A 14,918-nucleotide genomic window follows, 5' to 3' on the forward strand; every position below is an offset into this window, starting at 1 on the left:
AGTGAAATAACATCTCAAGCATGCAAACCATTGGGGCACGCACATCTTGCTGGTCAAGAATGAAAAAGTAATAAATATAAACCAATTTAAGTATCAAATATATTAAAAAAATTAAATAGCACATCATGGGTTGACCTTGGTTGAACCTCAGTCAAAGGTCAAAAATCTTAAATCTCTCACTTTCCCGGTTCATTAAATGGTCCGGGTTTCAAAACTATGTATAGAACATGCAATTTAACAGTTAGATTTTCAAAATATGTGGTAACATTAAGTAAAGTTGTAGTTTTAGGCAACAACAAGTTTTGTAGCTAAACTTTGTCTTTTAAATAATGTTTCACAACCAATCACAAACTTAGAATTTTTTCATTGACCATAGTGAATATTTAAAAACAATGGCATCACTTTTCGCGGCGAGACAATTAGAGAAAAACAAAAGTGATTGCATTCTCAAACTGCATCATGAGTTAAGATAATTACATCTAAATAACAATAGTCTTTTAAATTAGGAGTTTACAAATTTGGAGACAAATTCATCAATATTCTTGTCTGAACTGCCACCCTCACTAATAGCCTTTATAGCCAATTCCCTCCATTTCTTAACATTCTTTTTGAAATCTTTCCCTCTCTTGCCCTCCATTACTTCCTTAATGCAAAACTCAATCTCTTCTCTTTCAACAATGCCATTCTCACAAACTTTAGCCCTCACTCCCACCTTCCACACATCCTGAACATACTTGGCAGTTGTAGTTTGATCGGTCCATTGTGGCACTCCCACCATTGGCACTCCCAAGCTCAATGCCTCCAAGGTTGAATTCCAACCACAATGTGTTAAAAAGCACCCAATTGCCTTATTTGATAGCACTTCTAGTTGGGAGCACCATTGCACTACCAAACCTGCATTTCCTATCTCTTCCACAAACTTTTCAGGGAGCTTTGCTTCCTCAGAAGCCTTAACAACCCACAAGAAATGGAATTTACTTCCTTTTAAAGCAAATGCCAATTCCTCCATTTGCTTGTTGCTTAAACTAGCCAGGCTACCAAAGGACAAATAAATAACAGATCCTTCTGGCTTAGTGTTGAGCCAATTATTGCAAATAAATGAGTCAGATACAAAAAGGTTAAGCCCATAATCATTGTCATTTTCTAGACGTTTGTCTAAATAGAAAGATGGAATTGTTGGTCCAATTGGCAGTAATTGACAGACTTTTGACATGGAGTCCACTGCCTGATATGAAAAAGGATAATAATCAAATTTCGATCGGCACGAAAGGTAACAATAGCAACAATTATATAATTGAAACCTTGTTGATAATTACAACCTTAACAATAATGCTAGTATCATTGTCACACACTTCGTTAGATTTGTTCTAGTGTGGTAAATTATGATTGATTGTTTGTTACTATCACAAAAGTTCACTATTTTTTCTTCATCACTCACAATATGTTGGATAGTTGTAGCAAAGTGTATGATAGTATTATTGCAATTGTAATTCTAACATGATTTTTATGGAAGTTTCAAGTTAATTATGTTAGGATGAGCATTCACATCCAATTATGCATAATAAATTGATCAAGTATTAGATGGAATCTGGCCCCTCAAAAAAAAAAAAAAAGTATTAGATGGAATCATTATAGCAAAAGTGCATTGATTAGTATAACATTATTAGCCAAGAGTCTTGTAATTTAATTGACACCTCTTGATATTTTCAACCGAGACATCCATGATTCTCAAAAAACAAAAAAAGTATAACATTAATAAGCTCAAACTCATTGTTTATGTTTTTGAGATAAAACATATCTCAACATGCTATTAGGAACCTATGGTTAGAATTCACCCTTTAAAACTAGCTTGCAAGGGAATGGTGCTCAAAAGCTTATAAAAATATGGTTAAGTTTACACTTAATCCATGTGGAACACTGAGATTATAACACATGTTACTGGACTCGCAAAAAACAATTTGGGAATTAAATTTATAACAAAGTGTGGTTTTATAAGAGCTCCTTAAGTGAGAATCAAATTTCTAAGTGATATATATGAGAATTCCAATATGAGTAGTTTGTAAAAAAGGGGGTAGGGTTGGAATCGAAAAAAATAATAAATAATAAAGTTTTTTTTTATACACAATATAGAAATTCTAATATAGCTTAATCTTAGTGTATATATGTGTGAAGCTTCCTTCTTGAGACTTAATTTCCCGTCCTTGCCCCCTACCCTACAAAAACTTCATACTTGTGGAGCAACCATCACCCCAATGATGCACAAAGATAATGATAAAGTTTAAAAAAAACAAAAAACAAAAAAACAAAAAACAAAAAACAAAATAATGAACTTATTTACTGGTTTAAAAAATGGCTACATGTTTCATTAATGGAGTCACATAAAACGATATGGAGATTAAATTTCTAACAAATTTGAAATAAGAGCTTCTAAGCGACCATCAATTTAATTAGTGAATCAAGTGATATTAGAACTTCCCCTGTGAGCAAGATAAAAAAAAAAATTTTAAAAAGGAAAAAGTGTTTGAAAAATCCAAATTAATAATTTAAAAAAATTGAAAAGAAAATAATGCATTTATTCGTTTGCTTAAAAAATGGTATCCAAACTTGTTCTATTAATGAGTAATTATGTCTGATTAAGATAGGTTGGTGTGAACATGCAACATTTACAATTTGGATGGTTGTACCCCAACAATTCGGCCATATGGCATATGGTCAAATTTTTTAATAAAAAAATACTAAAATTATTCCAAATTTTTTTTATAAACTGATGTGACATAATTTGTTGATTTTGACGAAGTTCCTTCTTCAGATTTCTGACTCTATTCTGACTCTTCACCTTTTTTCTTACAATTGTAAGTTTTTATAATTAACATACTGACGATTGTGAGTATTATTAAATTTAAACACCAATATAAATAAATATCTGAATTTCATATTTTTTTAATGGGATACCTCAATTTGTAAATATTATATTTTAAAATTTGTATTACCTTTATAATCACTTTCTTCTCCCATATTGTTTGCACAAAAGAAGAGTGAAATGATAAAATAAAATAAAGAATTAAAAAAGGCAGTCCGACACTCACATAAAACAATTTCTAAAACATAAATTATAAAAATGAAATTGTATAAACATATATAATTACCCACCTCAGGCTCTAGCTCGTAGAAAGTGTTGACAAGAACTGCATCGGCTTTATCTGAGCTAGAAAATTGATTGAGCACCATCTCAAAGTAAGCTGGGTACGATCCAGGAACACTGATGAAAGATGGCATATCTTCAAGCTCAAGCACAGGTAGACCAGGAATTGAGATGGGTGTGGAAGTAATTGGTAGCTTCAATAGTCCATGATGCACATTATAGTATATGAAATTCACGGCACAAGTTTGAGTGAAGAAAGCAGCTCCAAATATACCAAACTTTTTAGCTACTTCCAAAGCCCAAGGCAAAAAAGGGTCATAGATTATGCAATCAATTGGGTTTGCTGTGTTTTTGTTCTTTATAATAAGGTCAGCCAGTGTTTTTGAGCCTATAGTTTCCATACGATTGAGATATGCATGGATACTCTCTGCTTGGGCGAACCCACCTTCATCATAGCCATCTGATATTGTGTCAAATTGGAGAGAGCTTGATGATTGGGGTTGCATGGTATTGTGGATGTAAATGGTTGTGGCTAGTGTAGCTTTAAGCCCTTTGGAGACCAAACGTTTAGAGAATTGGAGCAATGGATTTATGTGGCCTTGGCCTGGATATGGTAAAGCTAAGACATGGCCTCTATATGCTTTGTTTTCCATTTCTCTCTCACTCGGGAGCTAGCTCAACAACTATTGAGTTTAGTAGCTTTCTAACTTAGAGCTATCTTAGGAAGAGAACATGTCTTGCTATTTGGTGAACCCTATTTGTAGGAGGAAGTATGCGACCCGACATTTCCAAATTCCAAAGATCAAAAAGACTGGTAGGTTGTACGTGCCATCATTTCAATTTCAAAAGTTATGGTATATTTCATTATCAATAATGTTAGTACAGCACATAATTTGCCTCAATTATTTTGCCTCAATTATAATGTTAGTACAGCACATAATGTTCACTCTTTGCCTCGATTATTTTGCGCGGCAAACTGTAATTGTTTGTCATCACTATAATATGGACTTAGTATTTTTTTCCTACCACTTAATTTGTCACATAAGACAATTGTGATGCAGGGCGTATTTATGTGTTACTATCATTGTTGTTCTACTGTGCCATACTTTTTTTGGTTTTACCTTACGCCAAGTGGGACATCAATACTTGACACGTTTTAGAAATAAATGGCTTCTTTCCAAAAATAAATGCTTATTGTGTTAACGAAAAAAAATGCATTTTATTGACTGCATTTCTTTTTCGGGTTAAATTACCAAGTTATTTTCTTTTTATTTAAGGTTGTGTTTGGTTCAATAGAAATTGATTTTTTTTTTAAAAAAAATTCATATTTAATTATAAGTGTTAGAGGTGACCAAAAATGTTGGTCAACTGGAAATTTTTATATAAAAGAACCAAGCTTAAACTATTTATGTTCTTAAAATCAAGTAACACTTGTAATTAAGAATAAGTGCTTATATCGATCCAAGCTTAAACTATTTAGGTACAAGTAAGATATCTCAAAAAAAGAATTGGCTCATTTACAGCCCTTTAACCTGGTGCCCGAACAGGTTGCTCCTTTTTTTTTTTTCTTTTTTTTTTTTAACAAAGGAAAAAGGAAATTCTGCATATTCTTGCACTTCCACCGATTACTGTTTATTACCATATTTTCTTCAGACATTCCACGTGCTCACTGTACAAAAAGAAATGGGATGCTTGATTATTTCTCAGCTTAATATATATTTATAATGCAAAGGATAAACAATAATTGATGGATCTGCAAGAATATGCAGAATTTCCTTTGTATTAAAAAAAAAAAAAATGTTACAGCCACAAACTATTTTACAACATTTTTACAAACTATTAATGTAACAAATTCTTATTAATTCTAATATGGTCCACCACTAATATCATATTTATATTTACCAATAATTATTTGAAAATTACTAAAAGCCACATCAGCATTTGTAAAAATATTGTAAAATAATTTGTGTCTATAACATTACTAAAAAAAAAAGAAAAGAAAAGGAGTAACCTGTTTGGGCATCCGGTTAAAGGGCTGTAAATGAACCAATTCTTTTTTTGGGGAAAAATGCTCATACACCCCTTAAACTTTGAAGTAGTGACCAAGACACCCCCTAAACTTTTTTATTGACCAATTTACTCCACAAACTTTGCACACCTGCCAAATTAATATCCCAGTTAGTCTACTGTTAAAAAACTTACGGAATAGTCACAGGAGACACACGTGACTTTTAAAAAACAAACTCAGTCCTGTTAATTTGAAACCAGATGGATTGAAGAAAACAAAAGAGAGTTAGGTCTGGCCGGAGAGAAGAGAGAAAGAGGCAGCCACCGCAGAACGTCACCCCTCATCTCTTCGCCCGTGTCCCGACGGCGCTTGGTGGTTCTGCCGCTCTGTTTGACAGCCACCACTTGGTTGGGTTTTTTTTTTTTAATGCAAGTATTGTTATTTAAATCCACAAAGAGCTCTCTATTTTACTGATCTACTTGTGCGAATTTCTATAAGAATTTCTTGATTTGGTTTAATTTTTGGGGTTGGGTTTTAGTGAGCTGGTTTGTTTCATAGAAGTTAATGGAATTTATAAATGAAATAAACATTAAATTTGGGGTTGAAATTACAGTATACATATTAGGTGAATGAATTATATTCTTTATATTGTTTTGCAATAGATGTTTTATGTGGCCAGTGCTCTAGTGAACGTGTACTGCAATACTGCTTTTGAGTGTGCTATACAACTGTTTGATGAAATGCCTGAGAGAGATATGACTACTGCTCTAATATATCAGCTCTTTGATTCTGTTCTCTAGCGGAAGATTACATTTTGAAGTTACTTTTAATAGTTCAAAAAAAAAAAAATTTGTAGAAGAAAATTTGTAAAGGTAGTGATTATTTTACACAGTTTGTTTGATTGTATTTGGTGGAAAAATGGCTTCTTGGAGGTTGTTTTATTGTATTCTACATTTATACTATTCAAAATACTGTTTAGTCTCTGGTCTTCTCATGTCTTGTATAATAATGTCTCTTTTCAGTTGGTGGAATAAGAGAGAAGGACAACACAATTTAGAGTGCAGTTTAGCAAGCTTGCCAAGAGGTGATATTTTAGCACTTGGTGTGTATATTGTTAGATGTGTTATCTAGTTGCTAATTATTTGACTCTTTATTGGTCATTTGTAATGAATTATATTCTCCTTATTGTTTTCTCTAAATAAGTAGTCTGATGAAAATCACTAGCTTTAAGGGAACAATTTAGCTTATGGATAGGGAGTTTAGTGTATTTTTTTCTCCCATTTCTATATTGTTTTTCTTTTCCAGTCTTTCTATTAATCTTCTTATTAATTTTTTTGTTGCAGCCATGGATGAAAGTCCACTTTCACTCCCTACAAATGCACCTTCTATGCCAAATGTACCACCCCTTAAATCCCAATATGATTCTACTGAGGCTGAAGGCCAATTTGATTTGTTAATGTTCCAATTTGTGTGGAGGATGATGAGGATGATGAAGATTTTAAGTGCCTCTGTTGAATCTGATGATGATATAAATGAAGATTTTGGATTGGGGGATGATAGAATTAGTAGAGAGATTTGGGGCAAGTAACTTTAGGGAGTTTGGAATGGTGAAGGAGATGATCATACTTGAATAGCAAAGATTTGGCTTTTTTTAATTATTTTTTTCTATGGGGATGTAAAAAATTGAATGTTTTTTTAATTATATTTTTTCATATAAAGAAATTGAAGAGGACAATATCATTTTTGTATTTCTAATAAGATTTTTCCTTATTTTTTCTCCTCTGATGTTTCAATATGAGTAGAATGCTTTTTTTTTTGGTGATGACAACCTTTATATAAAAAGCAAAGTACAAGCAACTGAAGCAAGAATCTTTTTCCAAATCTTACTAGACCAAAATCAAATTGAACATTACATACTTGTGAACATTTTTATATATTACTTTAAATTTAATCTAAATATATAGATATATTACATTACAAATCCTTTTTTTTTTCTAGCACTCCTACATCAATAGTCACTTCATGTAAAGATGACGTCTAACATTAAAACTCAATACTAAATAAAAGGCTACCGCAATCCCCTGATGATCCAAGAAACCACCAAAAAACACTAAGCCACTTAAAAATCCTCTTATTCATTGCTGCTTCATTCTTAAGTCTTCGGTTGGTGTCCAATAGTCCATTAATAACACTTTTGCTCCTTGGGGTGAATTCAATATCGTGCCATTCAAAGTAGTTACATACATTACAATCCTACACAAAGAGCTGATATATTAGAGCAGTAGTCATATCTCTCTCAGGCATTTCATCAAACAGTTGTATAGCACACTCAAAAGCAGTATTGCAGTACACGTTCACTAGAGCACTGGCCACATAAAACATCTATTGCAAAACAATATAAAGAATATAATTCATTCACCTAATATGTATACTGTAATTTCAACCCCAAATTTAATGTTTATTTCATTTATAAATTCCATTAACTTCTATGAAACAAACCAGCTCACTAAAACCCAACCCCAAAAATTAAACCAAATCAAGAAATTCTTATAGAAATTCGCACAAGTAGATCAGTAAAATAGAGAGCTCTTTGTGGATTTAAATAACAATACTTGCATTAGAAAAAGAAAAAAACCAAGTGGTGGCTGTCAAACAGAGCTGCAGAACCACCAAGCGCCGTCGGGACACGGGCGAAGAGATGGTGGGTGACGTTCTGCGGTGGCTGCCTCTTTCTCTCTTCTCTCCGGCCAGACCTAACTCTCTTTTGTTTTCTTCAATCCATCTGGTTTCAAATTAACAGGACTGAGTTTGTTTTTTAAAAGTCACGTGTGTCTCCTGTGACTATTCCGTAAGTTTTTTAACAGTAGACTAACTGGGGTATTAATTTGGCAGGTGTGCAAAGTTTATGGAGTAAATTGGCTAATAAAAAAGTTTAGGGGGTGTCTTGGCCACTACTTCAAAGTTTAAGGGGTGTATGAACATTTTTCCCCTTTTTTTGAGATATCTTACTTGTACATAAATAGTTTAAGCTTGGATCGATGTAAACAATTATTCTTAATTACTTGTACATAAATTGTTTACATACTTGTTCATTTATTTAGTATTTAATTACAAGTGTTAGAGGTGACGGAAAATCTTGTTTGTATATATATAAATTATTCTTAATTTGATACAGATATATAATATATCATATAAATTAAATAATGTTATTTGATTATATTTTTTATACATTCAATGATTGTTCGTTTAAATTCTGCAATCTTTAACCTTTTAGTTATTTTTTAATTTTAATTATTTTACTTAATAGGTTTTGATAATTAGAACGTTACAACAAATAATAAGGGATTTGAATACTAGATGTCCATGTTGTAAACACCGAGAGAGATTGTAATAGATTGTAATTTATCTTCTAAAAAAAAGTATTAATTTAATTTGAAAATCTAGGTACACAAGCAAATTAAAAACTATTGAGTTATAAAATAATATTAAACTTAAAACTTGTATTGCATATTGAATTGTGCTTACTAAGACTCGTCTACGTAGTATATATGGATAAAGTACATAGTACATTCAGCCCTCCTAAAAAGATATTCTTGGCTCCGTCACTATCACCACCCCTACTAACATCCTCTGCCTTCGACGGCTAACCACTGCCATCAGTGGTTAGAGCCAGCCACCTCCACCACCGGTTCCTAATCATGATTTTTTTATCTAAAATTTTCCTTTTTCATTGTATATGTGTTCGGGAGATGAGTAATTATGAGAAAGTTATAGAAATATTTTTTTTTTCTGTAGTATTTTAAAAAATGTAACCAAATATTTAAAAATAATTTTTTTCAAATAAGAAATATTTTTCATCAAACCAAACAAAGACGTAAGTAATTTAAAAAAGAGAGGTGTCATGTCCACAACATTTTTATAACATTTTCACAATAAATCATAGGTGGTTAGTTGTTACTGGTTCAAATTTGAACCTAACACTAAAATTATATTTTTGTCCCAACAATAACAACCAGTAACAACTTGTCACTTATGATTTGTTGTGAAAATGTTGTAGACATATCATTTCTCTTTAAAAAACAGTGAGAGAATATATAGCAAACAAAGCGTGGATGCATTGGCACCTCATGTGTTTGTGGCTTTGTGCATGGTTGCAGTCAGTGCTACGCAGTGTCCGCAAACTCCTCATTCTGGAGCATTGAATAAAGTGATAATTGATAATGCCTTTTTTTCCCCGTCAAGTTAACGCCAACCTGACTTTGAGGTGAAAATAGCTAAATACCACGTTTTGGCAAATTTTGTGGCAAACTAGCACTGTTTTGGAAATATTTCGCAATTTGCCACTTTTTTAGTATTCTAGTTTCACAAAATCAAGTTCTAAATAGTACTCGAGTTCAGTGAACTCGAGTTCCTAGGTGAGTCGCCAGCGTGGCACTGTTGCCCTGGAATTTGAGGAATTAAAAAAACAATGTGGTATTCGATATTACGGAAATCGAGTGCTTCTTTATAATACTCGAGCTTAACAAAAGTCGAGTACCCTGTTTTTCTTTTCTTTTTTTCTTTTCTTTTTCTACTTTTTGTTTCGTATAAAACTTTTACTTATTTCATCTTCAACTGCTTGTGATCGTTGTGTCCACCATGTTGGGTGCATCATAGCACCATGGGTCCAGCCCACACTTGATAAAACACCTCATTAAAGAGGTGGTTGGACAAGCCACAAAAGTCAGCCTATTTTCTTCTTGGGTAGTGACTTTGGTGTGTTGGACATGCTGAGGAGAAAAAGAAGAAAAGAAAGGGGCTGAAGCAAAGTTAAGGCAAGTGAGTTGCATTTATTGTGATTTGATGTCAAGAGTGTGAAAGGAAGAAAAGAAGGAAAATATGAAGAAATAAAAGGGGAGGCCATTCGGCCAGTGAGCAAGAAGTGAAGTCCCAGAGAAAGTGAGAACTAAGTGCAGTGTTGAAGAACTGTGTGAGTGAGTGAGCAAGCAAAAGAGAAGAGAAAAATAGAGAGAGTAAGAGAAAATTGTGAGAGATACACAGTGAGAGAGAGCAGTGAGTGAAAAGAAAAAGAGAGTTTTTTTTTTTTTGCTCAAGTTGTAACCAAGGTTGTTAAACCCGGACCGGACCGTACGGTCCGACCGTAAAACCCGGGAACCGTTCAGATTCACGGTCCGTTTAAGGTAAGGAACCGTTCTATGCGAAAAAAGCATGAACCCGTCTGAACCGCGGTCCGACCGTCCGGTTCTGTGAACCGTGAGCGGTTCAAACGGGTTGAACGGGTGCATTACTTCTGCCTTAAAACGACGTCGTTCCAGCCCCCTTTTTTTTTTTTTTTTCCTTCCTAGTTCCTATACGGCGTCGTTCAACCTTTGTTATTTTTTAACCCTCTCTCTAGTCTCCAGAACACTCCGAAACCCTCACTCTCTCAATCACACGAAACCTCACTTCTCTCATTCACTCTCTCATCTCTGCCTCTATCCCTCGTCGCCGCCGTTCCTCCCTTGTTCCACCGCCGTTCCACCATAAATCCCACCGCCGTTCCTCCCTTGTTCCACCGCCGTTCCACCCTTCTTTTGGCTCAGCCCAGATCGCCCTAAATCTAAAATCCTAAATCTAAAATCCTACCGCCGTTCCACCCTTGTTCCACCGTCGTTCTTGCTCAGCCCAGATCGCCATCGTTCCACCTTTGTTCGATCACTCTCTCGCCGTCGCAGTTCAGCCCAGATCGCAGTCAGCCCAGATCGTAGCTCAGTCACTCTCTCGCCGTCGCAGTTCAGCCCAGATCGCAGCTCATATCTGCCTCTCTCCCTCGTCGCCGTCGCAGCTCACTCTGTGCCTCGTCGCCGTCGCCGTCGTTTGGTACTTTATTACCCCTAATCTGTTTTTTCTTTGTTAATTTTTGCAAGTTGATTGTTGATGATTTGGGTCAATTGAAAATGTGGATGATGATTGTTGATTTTTTTTTGCTGAAAGCATTGTTGATTTGGAAGATATGGTTTATTTTGAACATCAAACTTGACCCACAAACGTCTCTCACCAATTCTCACTTCCTCTCCTCTCCTAATATTGTGACGGTGTCCTCTACGGCATTGAAAGAGAAATTTGTTTATAGCTATTGATGTGCAATATGATGCATGTAAGTGTGTGCTCACTGCTCACTTAGGGAATCATATATGAAACATGCATAACTTAGGAAATAATCATGAAGTGGGCGCTGATTCACTTGTGATTAGAATATGGGAACAGCTAAGCTAATGCTAATGCTAATGCTGTTTCTAGGAAAATTTTGGAGTTGGGTATTGTTAAAGAGTTTGGAGAACTTAGTCTATCAAAGGATTTTGATGCTGGGTTTTGAGTTGAATGTATTTGTGGGTAGTTCTTTGATAAGATTATATATGCAGCAGTGGTTGCAACAATAATGCATGATGTGTGTTTGATAAAATGCCTCGAAAAGATTATATGATGTGGAATGTTTTGCTAAATGGTTTACTTATTGTAGTAATTCTCTAGAACTTATATGTGGACTAAGTTAATGGGTTTATATCCCACATTTGGTTGATCGGGGAATTTGAGAGCTAGAGAGAGACTTAAAGTTTGGATTCTCATTTCATTTTATTTTGTGCTTGGTACAACAATTTGGCTTAGTTTATGATTCTCTCTATATTAGCACCTATAGATCAATTTGTGATTCTTTGACTCTATGACTTGGTGTATGTTAGTTTGTTAATTTGACTTTGTGTATGAAGTTGTGATTCTTTGACTATTTGTATTTCAAAAATTGATGGGTCTATGCGTGTTTGATTGGTTGTTTAGTTTTTTAGATTAAAATGGAAACAGAGACCGGGTCTACTCCATCACATGAAGCTGATTCCAATGTAATGGAGTCTAGCTCTAGAGTAAGGGAAAAGGTTGATCCGGCTTGGGAACATTTTAGCCTTGGGACGGATGAGAAGGGACGAAATACTTTCACATGTATGTATTGTAGGCAAACATATAAAGGTGGGGGTATTAATAGGATGAAAAAACACCTTGCGGGGATAAAAGGTGATATTGGATCATGTAAAAAGGTTTCTCATGATGTGAGATACCAAATGTTGGAATATGTGAAGGAGTTTGAGTTGAAGAAAAAAGCTGAAAAACAACGTCAAGCAGAAATGTTTAGTGTGCCTTCCACAAATAGTGATATACAAGAAGATGAAGATGTTCAAGAGGTGTATAGTAGTGGGTTGCCTAAAAAACTTGTTTTAGGTAAAAGAAAGGGTACAAATCCGGGGGATAATTATTTTGCTCCAAGAACTACTCCAGGAGCTCAACCTGGTCTTAAAAGTGTGTTTCAAAGTAAAGAAAGGGTGAGGCAAGCTGATATGGCTATTGCAAGGTTCTTGTATGACAATTGCATACCTTTTAATGTAGTCAATTCAGTGTACTACCAAAAGATGATTGATGCTGTAGCTGCTGCTGGTCCTGGCTACAAAGCTCCATCTTATCATGCTGTACGGGTCCCTTTGTTGAGGGATCAAAAGAAAGAGGTACAGTTGTTGGTTGAGTCACAACGTAGGCATTGGGCAGAAGTTGGATGTACACTTATGGCTGATGGTTGGACGGATACTAGACATAGGTCATTGATTAATTTCCTTGTCTATTGTCCTAGGGGAATGGTATTTGTAAAATCAGTTGATGCCTCTGATATTGTGAAGAGTACTAGAAACTTATATAAATTGTTTGATGAAGTAGTTACATGGGTTGGTCCAAAAAACATAGTTCACATGGTTACCGACAATGCTTCCAATTATGTATCTGCTGGTAAATTGTTGTGTGAAAAGTATAAGACCATTAGTTGGTCTCCTTGCGCAGCACATTGCCTGAATCTTGTGTTGCAGGATATGGGAGAAATGCCTCATGTGGAGAGACTTAAAAAACGTGCATCCAAAGTTACAGTTTTTATTTATAATCATGTAGCTTTGATTGCTTGGTTGAGGAAGAGACCTGGTTGGACAGATATTGTACGTGTAGGAGCAACAAGATTTGCTACTACTTTTCTTTCATTTGGAAGTCTTCATGTGCATAAGCATGACTTGCAAGCCTTAGTGACTAGCAAGTTTTTTGTGGACAATAGATTGGCAAGAGAGTCAAAGGCAAAAGAAGTAGTTTCTATCATTTTAGATAATACTTTTTGGGATGATATTAATGTTCTTGTCAAGATTTCATCGCCGCTCATTCGTTTGTTACGGATTGTTGATTCTGATCAAAGGCCTGCAATAGGATATGTGTATGAGGGCATGCATAGAGCACGGTTGGGAATCAAGAAGATCTTCCGAATGAAGAAGCACTTGTACAAGCCATACACTTCAATTATAAAAATTCGTTGGGACAAACATTTGCGTAAAGATCTTCATGCTGCTGCATATTGGTTAAATCCTGCTTTTCAGTATGATGAGGAGAATTTTTGCCGGAAACCAGCAGTACATATGGCTGTTTTGGACTATATTGGGACAAAATATGATGGTGACAAAGAGAAGGTTATTAAGGAAACCCAATATTTTCGAGACCGCATTGGGAGCTTTGATAGAGAGCTTGCATTGTCAACAAGCACAACCACTCATCCAGGTGAAGTAATCAGTTTACTTTAATACCATATGTTTACTAAAGGATATAGTGTGCATTCAAGTAATTAGTGTTGCATTCAAGTAATGTAGTTGGGAATTTAATTACTTTAATACTATATGTTGAGAATCTAGTCTTGGACTATATGTTTATGTTAATTAATATTAGATTATGTTGTGTTATGAAAATTAGATGAATGGTGGAAGTTGTGGGGTGCTGATGCTCCAAACTTGCAAAAATTGGCAATTAGAATCCTTAGCCAAACTTCCGCTTCTTCTGGATGTGAGCGTTGTTGGAGTTTATTTGACCAAATACACTCTAAGAGAAGAAATAGATTGGAGCATCAAAGGCTCAATGATCTTGTGTTTGTTCATCATAACTTGCGATTGAAACATAGGTAACTAAATGCTATATCTTATCATTATATTAATTTTTAAAAAGTCATTTATATAATGTAATTGTTAGTTACTAATTATGTTCAAATTCCAATAATGAGCATGACATTTTATGATGCAGGCTTTACAACAAAAAGTTTAATTTTGACCCCATTGATTATGCAAGTATCGACAAAACCGATTTTTGGGTATTTGTGGAAGAGGAGGACCCATATCTTAATTATGAAGAGTTGGAGAATGCAATTTATGAAGAGGGTGCATATCCAGCAAGTGAAGGGCCTTCTTCTAATATGGAAGGTTAGTTTATATGCAAAAAAATATAATAACTTATATTGATTTTTCTTTTATTTTTTTAAGTTTGTGCAAACATTATTATGATTTTTCTTTTTATTTTGTTCAACCTTGTGTATAGAATCTGTAGATGATAGCAGTGAGGTTGAAGGAATTGATTTGGGAACATTTGGACAACCTGTTGGCCCTCCTCCTGGATTTCCAGGGAATGATGATGAGCATGATGATTTGGACATTGATGATTTATGATTTATGATAATTATGTTTGAACTTTGAAGTTATGTTTTGTGTTTTAGAGATAATTTCTATGTCTCTTTGTAAGAAGGTTGGAAAACATTTCTATGTATTCTGTTTGTGTACTGTAACATTTTAGAGATAATTTCTATGTATTTTATATTTTGTATTATGTTTGTGTACTATAACTTGGAAAACATTATTATGAGAAACAAGGTTGTACACAATGTGTGGTTGTATTATG

General features: G+C 34.4%; 3 protein-coding genes and 1 long non-coding RNA gene across 6 annotated transcripts; 2 read left to right on the forward strand and 2 right to left on the reverse strand.

The window, feature by feature from the left end:
• Window positions 1-419: 419 nt before the first annotated feature.
• On the reverse strand, window positions 420-3,936 carry LOC115963492 (UDP-glycosyltransferase 74F2-like). 2 transcript variants are annotated; one of them, XM_031082497.1, is made up of 2 exons: window positions 3,147-3,936; window positions 420-1,221 (listed from the first exon to the last, which is right to left on the reverse strand). In XM_031082497.1, the coding sequence occupies exons 1-2, from the start codon at window positions 3,793-3,795 to the stop codon at window positions 503-505; spliced, it is 1,368 nt and encodes a 455-aa protein (XP_030938357.1). In that variant the 5' UTR covers window positions 3,796-3,936; the 3' UTR covers window positions 420-502. The 2 variants fall into 2 exon arrangements, with proteins under 2 accessions (XP_030938357.1, XP_030938356.1); XM_031082496.1 differs by having other exon boundaries at window positions 420-1,225; window positions 3,151-3,935.
• A 1,385-nt stretch (window positions 3,937-5,321) lies between these two features.
• On the forward strand, window positions 5,322-6,885 carry LOC115965559. Of its 2 annotated transcripts, XR_004086109.1 has the most exons (3): window positions 5,322-5,557; window positions 6,173-6,234; window positions 6,494-6,885. XR_004086109.1 is itself a non-coding variant. In XM_031084803.1 (2 exons), the coding sequence occupies exons 1-2, from the start codon at window positions 6,069-6,071 to the stop codon at window positions 6,736-6,738; spliced, it is 411 nt and encodes a 136-aa protein (XP_030940663.1). In that variant the 5' UTR covers window positions 5,581-6,068; the 3' UTR covers window positions 6,739-6,867. The 2 variants fall into 2 exon arrangements, 1 of the variants encoding a protein (XP_030940663.1); XM_031084803.1 differs by lacking the exon at window positions 5,322-5,557 and having other exon boundaries at window positions 5,581-6,234; window positions 6,494-6,867.
• A 266-nt stretch (window positions 6,886-7,151) lies between these two features.
• Window positions 7,152-8,129, reverse strand: LOC115965842. The gene is made up of 2 exons (XR_004086203.1): window positions 7,786-8,129; window positions 7,152-7,403 (listed from the first exon to the last, which is right to left on the reverse strand). It is a non-coding gene; the product is annotated as an uncharacterized LOC115965842 (long non-coding RNA).
• Window positions 8,130-11,977: 3,848 nt separating this feature from the next.
• On the forward strand, window positions 11,978-14,689 carry LOC115965095. Its single transcript, XM_031084295.1, has 4 exons — window positions 11,978-13,757; window positions 13,947-14,151; window positions 14,271-14,446; window positions 14,562-14,689. Exons 1-4 carry the CDS (start codon window positions 11,978-11,980, stop codon window positions 14,687-14,689), a joined length of 2,289 nt encoding a protein of 762 aa, XP_030940155.1.
• The last annotated feature ends 229 nt before the right edge of the window (window positions 14,690-14,918 follow it).

Source organism: Quercus lobata, chromosome 10 (assembly GCF_001633185.2).
Source record: "Quercus lobata isolate SW786 chromosome 10, ValleyOak3.0 Primary Assembly, whole genome shotgun sequence".
Taxonomy (NCBI): domain Eukaryota; kingdom Viridiplantae; phylum Streptophyta; class Magnoliopsida; order Fagales; family Fagaceae; genus Quercus; species Quercus lobata.

Excerpts from the sequence above, each read along its gene's own strand:
- LOC115965559 (XM_031084803.1), top strand. The coding sequence starts at position 6,069 with ATGGCTTCTTGGAGGTTGTTTTATTGTATTCTACATTTATACTATTCA. Across the intron at positions 6,235-6,493 it reads TTTAGCAAGCTTGCCAAGAG|CCATGGATGAAAGTCCACTT; the intron begins GTGATATTTTAG and ends TTTTTGTTGCAG.
- LOC115963492 (XM_031082497.1), bottom strand. The coding sequence starts at position 3,795 with ATGGAAAACAAAGCATATAGAGGCCATGTCTTAGCTTTACCATATCCA. Across the intron at positions 1,222-3,146 it reads CGAGCTAGAGCCTGAGGTGG|TGGACTCCATGTCAAAAGTC; the intron begins GTAATTATATAT and ends CATATCAGGCAG.
- LOC115965095 (XM_031084295.1), top strand. The coding sequence starts at position 11,978 with ATGGAAACAGAGACCGGGTCTACTCCATCACATGAAGCTGATTCCAAT. Across the intron at positions 13,758-13,946 it reads AAGCACAACCACTCATCCAG|ATGAATGGTGGAAGTTGTGG; the intron begins GTGAAGTAATCA and ends TATGAAAATTAG. Across the intron at positions 14,447-14,561 it reads GCCTTCTTCTAATATGGAAG|AATCTGTAGATGATAGCAGT; the intron begins GTTAGTTTATAT and ends CCTTGTGTATAG.